Below are 8175 nucleotides of genomic sequence, written 5' to 3' on the forward strand. Positions count from 1 at the left end.
AACATCTTCGTACAAAAAAAATATTAGCTTTACCCTGTATAGATACTTTAGGGAAATATATATCCAAAATGTCTGGTCAGTATGGTTTTCAACAAGCCATTTTTGATCTTTTAGCAAAAAAAGCAAATTGTATGGCTCCTGAAGATAAACGAGGTTAATTTTTTTAGATATTCCTTTTATCATAGTAAACAGATTTAAGTAAAAATTAATAAAACATTTTATTTTTTTTAGGAATTCTATTATTAGATGAAATGAAATTAAGTGAATCAGTTTCATTTAATAAAAAAACTCTAAAGGTTAATGGTTTGGTTAACTTGGGCAATTATACTCCCGAACATCAGATAAATAGTAAAGGTGATCATGCCTTGGTTTTAATGTACCAACCATTTCGAGGAAAGTGGGTCCAGGCCTTGGCAGTTTTTTTGAGCAAAGGTTGTGCTTCAAGTACAGTGTTACATAAGATTGTTATGGAATGTGTTATTCTTTTGGAGAGGTCTGGTTTCCATGTAGACGGCATTGCAACTGATGGCGCTACTTGGAATCGTAGTATGTGGACAAAGTTTGGAATTTCGTCTGAAAATGTTAGTTGTGAACATATTTATGATTCATCAAGAAGGCTATGGTTTTTGTCAGATTTTCCCCACCTCATTAAGAATTTCAGAAATTGCATAGTGAAACAAAGTGAATTTTGGGTAATATAATTATAATTTGTTTTAATATTAGATCAAATATTAATAAAATGATTTCTTTAATTTGATTTATATTTTATTTTTAATAACTAGTACTTCATCTCATCTTTGCCTACCAAAGTTATATCATCATATACAATTTATACATAAATATGTTTAATAATTTCATATTTTATATATACTATATATAAAATAATATATAGTATTATTATATAGTATTATATATATATAATATACTATATATTTCATTTTTTATATATACTTCTTTATTATTTATTACTCTGATTAAACTTATTATTATTTGTGTAGTATTTTTTTTTATTAAACAATTATATGTATGGTTGTAATTATATTTAGTAAACATAAATATTAAGTTTTATTTTTGTCAAAAGTCACTTAATTAAAATATAAATTAGACAAAGCATTGCTCATTCCAACATTTTGGTCTGCAAACTTTATATGTACATTTTGTTAACACCAAAAAAATTTAATTTTTTACTTTTCTCGTTGTATTCAATAACAGACACCAGATGGAATAGTAAAGCTAAAACATTGGGATGCCATAATAACTTCTGAAAATCCTTTTGGTTATAATTTAAAATTGTGTCCTGGTTTAAGTAATGATGACGTACATCCTAAACCCTATCAAAAAATGAATGTTGGCAGAGCATACCGTGTATGTATTAAATATTTTGTAAATTTAATGTATAAATTAATTTTTGATTTATTATATTGTAACATATATAAATACTATTGTATATTTAAAGTTTTTTGGTGAAAAAACTGCTATAGCTATGGAGATTTATCGAGAAAATAATATGGATTTAATTGATTGTGAACCATCAGTTATACTTATTCGTCGAATTAATAGTTTAATTCAGGCCATGGATTCTCGAATTCCTAGCAATAGTCTCAGGAAAGCTTCTCCTGAATATGAAATAGGTTAAAATTTTATTTTTCTGTATTTTTTAAAAAATTAAATCATTGATCAATTTTGATTTTTTGTTAGGTAATCAAACATTTTATACATTATTTAGATGAATGGCATGATACTGCAAAAAAAAAACAACTATAATTTTTTGACTGATAGCACATATTTTGGCTTAAAAGTTTCACTTAAGGCCACTCTAGAAATTTTTGACTATCTTGAGACTTGCTGTGACTATCATTTTTTAATGACAGCTAGATTAAACCAGGATAATTTAGAGGTATTTATTTTGTTTACAATATTTAAAACAAATCCTTAATAATTGGCTTTATATTAATAATTTAGAAAATTATTTCAAACATTTTTTTAGAGTTTCTTTTCAATGATGTGTAGTTCATGTGGATCTAATGATCACCCAGATTCGGTATTATTTGTTCAAATATTCAAACCAATTTGCACTTATTCATTGGTAAAACCACCTAAAGGATCAAATATAACAGGGGGTGAACTGTTGTCATCGTTATTTAGTATAAATGACTTGAACACGCAAGAAGATAAACGTAAACAATTTCGCCAAGCTATAGACAATATAATAGATCAAGGGTCAGATTGCCTTGATGTCATGGATCTTTTTTCTTCTTATTATGATCATGATTATACTGGTTTAACTGTGACAAATGATCCCGTGTTAGCATATATTGGAGGGTATGTAGCTAGGAAAGCAACACGATTTACAAAGTGTATAAATTGCCTCTTATCTCTGAAATCAGCAATATCTCATTCAAGAGATGTTTTCATTGATAAATTATCTCATGGACATCTAATAAAACTATCGGAAAAATTATTTAAATTAATAAGTACTATGGAGGCTGCGACGCTTTATGTTTTAAATGAAGAAGGACTTAGCAGTGAAGTACTATTTAGCATTTGTTCTAAACTTGAACAGATAGAGTCACTACAACTTATTGGATGTGATCTCCATGCAGATGGCTTAACATCTTCTATAGTTGACTTCTTTCTTATAACAAGGGTACATTTTGTTTGTTCTCGATCCAATTCTATAGACAATGCAAAGAAAGAAAAATCAAAACTTCATAGAACGTCTGCAAAGTTAGTTTAAGGCTTAAGCACCTAATGCTAAGCCATATTTACATTATTTTATTACCTACTTACACAATTTTGTTTTTTATACGCCTATGTATGTAATAAATAATAATATTATTATGTTTAATGTTGTTAGTAAGCTCATATGCTTTTTTAATTAATTAGTTCAAATAATCAATAATATACAACATTTATATTTAAATTTTTATTATTTTTATTGAAACTGATCTGCTCTTTAAATTGTGTTGTATAATATTTGGTCATAAGTTTTATAATTTAGGATAAAATGACTAAAGACCACAAAAGTTCCTATGCTTCTAATGTTACAGTAGTATGACTGGCGTTCTGCAGCGCGCTCTAACGGATGCTACATATCTAGTCCCCCTTTTATCTGTATAGATCGGTGTCCTTACTCTAATGTTCATGGTACAGTCCTATGTAGTAGTTCGTGCTACATAGTATTATTTAGTGAGGTTAAATCGGGGTACAGGGTAGTTGTTCGAAAAATGATAAGAATGTCGAGTACGATAATTCTGAAATGTTGGCATTACCAACATAATATTTTTTTTTTTAAATAGTAAATAATTTGACATTTTAAATATGTGCTGCACTGAATAATTCGTTAGCTATTATTTATTACATAATAAAAATTATTGAATAAGCTATTTTTAACTAATATTGTTCTGTGTTCATAACTCTTTAAATAGTCCTATTAGCTATTGCGTAATTTGTTGACAAAAGACCTAAGTTAGGTCATGGTATAATCCTTATACTATGAGTTAGGTTAGGTAATTAAGATTATAGGTCTATTGTCTTTGGCATAGACAGAGAAAATACTAAAATTACTGTATACTGTATATAAAATTAGTAGGTAATAGGTATACTTATCTGTGGAAAATAGGTCTATTATAGTAATATAGTCTAATGACTGCAGCTGTCTGCACTCTGCTTATTTTTAAATTATTTGGTATGGAGTTCTGGACACTGGAATACTGGACGTCTGACTACACCCAACATCCGTACGCTACTAGTACACTACTATGTTCAATGCTGATGCACTGTACTTGGAATTTGGAATTTGAAAATTTAAGGTAATTATAAAATATACGTTTTTGAAATTCATAAATACAATTTATTCATAGTTTTAATAATAAATACTATAATTCATATAAATACTAATATAACAAACAAATAATAATACTTAATACATTGAGAAGTGTTTTTGCTCAACAATAAGTTTCAATTAGTATACCTTGAGTACATCACTGTTAATATTAAAGTTTACTGTTAAGTAACATTGAATTTGAGCTCAACTGGGCATATAAATCAAATAAAATATATTTTTAAAATTAATTTTAACTAAACTAGTTTAATTGACAGTCAAAACAACTTAGTTTTTCATGGATGATTTACAAATAATCCATCAACTTAGAAACTTTGAAATTTTTCGTTCTTATTAAAATAATTTTGTATATTATGGAAACTAGAATGAATACAGTGACTTTTTATGTGATCAACATACTAATTAAAAAAGGTAAATTAACTTTTTTTATACTGAGTTAAGTTCATATTGTTTGTACTTATAGATTCTGAGCAGACCAATGAATGCATTGGTTTTACAATGATGTGTGTTTAATTTTTTTTTTAACTTTTAACTTATCAAGTTAAAAGAGTCATCTATAATTATATCACAAATAAGTAAAAAAAAATATTAATTCATTATTACCTTGTGTCAGTTTTGTGTCAAATAATGAGGTAGTTAAATCTTAAATAGTATTAAAAATTATAAATAAACACAATTATATATACAAATATGAAAAAACAATTAAATTATTATATATTTTGCAGAAGAAGGTCTGGCTCTCCTAAAATACATGAAATATAAATATTCAAAAATTGATGAATCTCTGCGATTAAAATAAATTGTGAATTACCTGGATAAGGACCAATTTGCTGGGTTATATATCCATCTATCCTATGGCCTGCTCTACGTAGAAACGTTATTATACGGTCTTCCGAATGGTCTTCAATCAAATCATCAATGAAATCTCTAATTGTCCTGGTATTTCGGTCTCTCGTATGCATAGATCGTTCCAACCGAATCTATGTATAAATTTAATTTATCAAAAAAAAAAAATGAGATTAAAGAATATTTTATTTTTTTTAGATAACAACTATGAAACTTGCCTTCAAATTATTTGAGGCTTGTTTAAATTCCACTTCGCAAGTATTTTCTAAATACCTCAACTGGTCTATAGATGAAAAACAATATGTGACAGACTTTTGATTAGTAACTGGTATTAACTAGTTAAATGAAAACTTACCAATAAATTCCCATATTTTTGGATGAGGCCTTATGATTTTTAAGAGTACGGCATGGTAACTCTCTAAATAATTATTTGTCCTATTTTGTACCATCACATCCGGCTACTGTGATCTATAACATCATAACACTACTAATAATACTTAAAAATAAGAAAAAAAATAATCTTGACTTACGTTTTGTAACTCAACAGCTATGTCCTGAATAAAACTTGTGTTACAAAAAACCAATCCAACTAACATTCCATTTACCATCAATGGCCCCTGATAGAATCTGTAAATGGAAATAATCATTTACATTTTAATTTTTTTACTGAATAATATTAGCTTTTACAGATTTGGTTGTGCCTGGAATGTGAGGGCAAAGTGTCGGTTTTCATTCATTTCTAAAAGTTGATGGAGGTGTAAAAGATTCCTTGGAGTTGGGGGGAATATGGATTTTCTTATTTGGCGCATTCTCTCTGTGGCTTGGAGGTATGTATAGTTGTATGCTCCTTCTGGACAACTGAAAATTAATTTATAATAATAATAGTAATTACTGTTGAAATTTATCAAAATAATTATTGTATTAAACATTACTTTTTAATTGCTTGCATGTATAATGCTTTAGCTGAATAAGGTGTAGGACTATGAGCTACACACTGTTCTGCAAGAATGTTCCGTAATTCCCTCATGGGTGTGTCATCTCTCCTTACTCTATGATCATGTCGCTTCTTGATGAAAAATGCATTGTCATTCAAATTTACCGATATCGATCCTGTTGCTGGACATCCACTCTTATATTCCTTGCATCTTACATAACTGTGAACAATACAATTAAATAAAAATTAAATTTCTTCACACAATTGTATTACCTAAGTATTCAAACTTAATTTACATTTTTCTTTCAGTTGTTTTACTTTTAAAGTACATATATCCTAAATTGTCCTTGATTATATGTTCTTATTGTATTAAATATTATAAACTAGTTGTATCCATTGTATTTTTGTTAATTGTTTCTTTGTAATGTCTTCCTTGAGAACATAGCTTATGTTTATTGTCTTCAATGATGGGCTTGTAGTAAGTTTTTGTTTGAAGTGCACCATGGCTGATGCTGAAAAAAAAATTAAGTCAGCAGAACTAACCGGCGACCTTCTGTGTTGGTTTAGTGGTTTATAATATTAGATTGAATTTATTGACCAAATTTCAGAACATAATCTTTATTATATGTGTCAAATAGAAATCCAATGGAGTGATAGGTCCAATAGTATTGAACACTTTAGATTTGTCATAGTATTGCCATTCAAATGTATCTGGTGGTATACCCAGACAAATACCAACAATTTGATAAATAACTTCCATTTGTTCTTCGATTTTGGCTTGCTTCGCGACTACACGACTCAGAGAAGTTCTTCTTTGGCATCAACCCATACTTGGTTATGATGTTGAACAACATATCCCCACTGACCTCCATATTCAATAGGTTTCTATAGTCAACAAAAGTAATTTTTTAATTTCAAAAAAAAAAACTATAAAATAATTGCTTCTTTAAATCTAAAAATACAATACAATCAATTATTTTACAACTAAGTATTGTTAACTCAAACATAATATTAACTGATTTAATCCTCTATAAATCAGAAAATTAAATAACTCATGATGAAAATTGACAATGAAATAAGTGCCAAGACTATACACATATATTATTATTTATACCAAATTTCAGATTTTAAGAAAGAGATTTTTTTTCACATAAAAGATAAAATAATTGTAAAACCAAAAAAGACACAATTGTCTATCATTAATCATTATAATATTATATATACATATTATAAGCTATTTGTTATAATAATTAATAATTTAAATTTTCCCTCCAAATGTGTAAACCAATCAGAAGGTAGGATTTAATCATGGGTTTTATTTCGAATAATAGACATATTTTATTCGGTTACGTTGGTGTACATGTAGGAGGTTAGCGATAAAAATGTCTTATCATTTTTCGAACAACTATCGGGTTCCGGTTAAAAAGTAGCAGTCACAATGCCTGACGGTTGGTATTAAATTGTAATTTTTTTTTTTGAGGTTAGAATTCGAACTCTTGATTAAGATTATCAGTTATAATTTCTTATCAAGGGACCTAACTCTTATCTCGGGGACCCAACTGTCCCCATCCCGCCCTCAGTATCACTATTAGGGGCCTACCTTTGCCCCTTATTATTATTATTTTTGTTCATTGATAGACGGATACTATAAAGTATAAATTATATATTATAATATATCATTTTTAAACAGTCTTAAAAATATCTAATATAAAATTATTTTAACAAAACTTATTTTTAATGAGAATAACATAATATCAAATACTATAAATGAAAAACTTTAACAAACCTTGTTAATAATATTAAATTAATACTATAATATAATATAAAAATATTTTAATGCATTTACTTGGATGAATTAATATATAGCAAAACTAATGACTATACTACCTATGTAAAAGTTGAATAACTCACGTTTTATTTCCTACACCTTTCCATATAATGTAATCAGATGATTTAAAATGATCAAAACAAATAACACGGTTCTTGTTTAAAAATCTATAACCTTTAGATTTGAAAACATCCATAATTTCTGAGCTTTCACACCACTCGACCCATTTTTTACACCTAATACATTAAATTATACAGAAATCGTAAAATGCAATTTAAAAAAGGTGGGTAAGTGGATGTCGCTCTGCTGTACAGTGGGTCACTGTATAATGGACAGTATTAAAATTGAATTCAATGATATATTATCACTGTATAAGAAAAACGATTCTGAACGGAGACGGTATATCAGTCTATGTATTAGACATATATATATACTTATCTATGGTATTAAAAAAAAATTGACCTATAATAGGTACCTATAATAAATTCCAAATTAATCATATCATAATATCTATTAGGTACTTATAAGTTATAACGCGTTATACATCAACAAAAACCGTGGTAAAATCATAGATATATAATAGTATACTTTAGAAGTTTCAAGTACCCACGAATAATATTATTATACAATCACAACAAAATAACTAAAGAGTTATCCTAGTTTTTAATATGTAATTTCGTCCAAATTTGTACTTAAATGACTATAAAAATAAACTGTTTAAAT

The 8175-nt window shown here is 27.5% G+C and overlaps 3 protein-coding genes and 1 long non-coding RNA gene across 16 annotated transcripts in view; 2 read left to right on the plus strand and 2 right to left on the minus strand.

Annotated features, from left to right (window-relative positions):
• The window catches only part of LOC100570512 (ring canal kelch homolog), a 278429-nt gene that overhangs the window by 186537 nt on the left and 83717 nt on the right, over positions 1 to 8175 (minus strand). The window lies entirely within an intron of this gene.
• LOC100158704 (kelch-like protein 3) overlaps positions 1 to 8175 on the plus strand; it is a 255214-nt gene that overhangs the window by 142776 nt on the left and 104263 nt on the right. The gene's annotated exons all lie outside the window — the stretch shown is intronic.
• LOC100572860 overlaps positions 3191 to 8175 on the plus strand; it is a 9047-nt gene continuing 4062 nt past the window's right edge. Inside the window, exons 1-4 of one of the 4 annotated variants that reach the window (XR_001679390.2) lie at positions 3191 to 3812; positions 4570 to 4828; positions 4889 to 5100; positions 5371 to 5534. This is a non-coding gene — a long non-coding RNA (uncharacterized LOC100572860). Of the gene's footprint in view, positions 3813 to 4569; positions 4829 to 4888; positions 5101 to 5370; positions 5535 to 8175 lie in introns of those variants that run through there. The other 3 variants (XR_003838935.1, XR_001679389.2, XR_001679392.2) reach the window with 3 other exon arrangements.
• Positions 3839 to 5148, minus strand: LOC115033650. 2 transcript variants are annotated; one of them, XM_029486658.1, is made up of 4 exons: positions 5046 to 5148; positions 4909 to 4973; positions 4656 to 4824; positions 3839 to 4586 (listed from the first exon to the last, which is right to left on the minus strand). In XM_029486658.1, the coding sequence occupies exons 1-4, from the start codon at positions 5137 to 5139 to the stop codon at positions 4555 to 4557; spliced, it is 360 nt and encodes a 119-aa protein (XP_029342518.1). In that variant the 5' UTR covers positions 5140 to 5148; the 3' UTR covers positions 3839 to 4554. The 2 variants fall into 2 exon arrangements, with proteins under 2 accessions (XP_029342518.1, XP_029342517.1); XM_029486657.1 differs by having other exon boundaries at positions 3840 to 4824.

The sequence above is a fragment of the Acyrthosiphon pisum genome, chromosome A1 (genome assembly GCF_005508785.2).
Source record: "Acyrthosiphon pisum isolate AL4f chromosome A1, pea_aphid_22Mar2018_4r6ur, whole genome shotgun sequence".
Taxonomy (NCBI): domain Eukaryota; kingdom Metazoa; phylum Arthropoda; class Insecta; order Hemiptera; family Aphididae; genus Acyrthosiphon; species Acyrthosiphon pisum.

What these genes read in the sequence shown, in the direction of transcription:
- LOC115033650 (XM_029486657.1), bottom strand. Translation starts at nt 5,139, where the DNA reads ATGGTACAAAATAGGACAAATAATTATTTAGAGAGTTACCATGCCGTA. An exon ending in AAAAATATGGGAATTTATTG is followed by an intron (nt 4,974 to 5,045) that starts GTAAGTTTTCAT and finishes TTTCATCTATAG; the next exon opens with ACCAGTTGAGGTATTTAGAA. An exon ending in AAGCCTCAAATAATTTGAAG is followed by an intron (nt 4,825 to 4,908) that starts GCAAGTTTCATA and finishes ATTTATACATAG; the next exon opens with ATTCGGTTGGAACGATCTAT.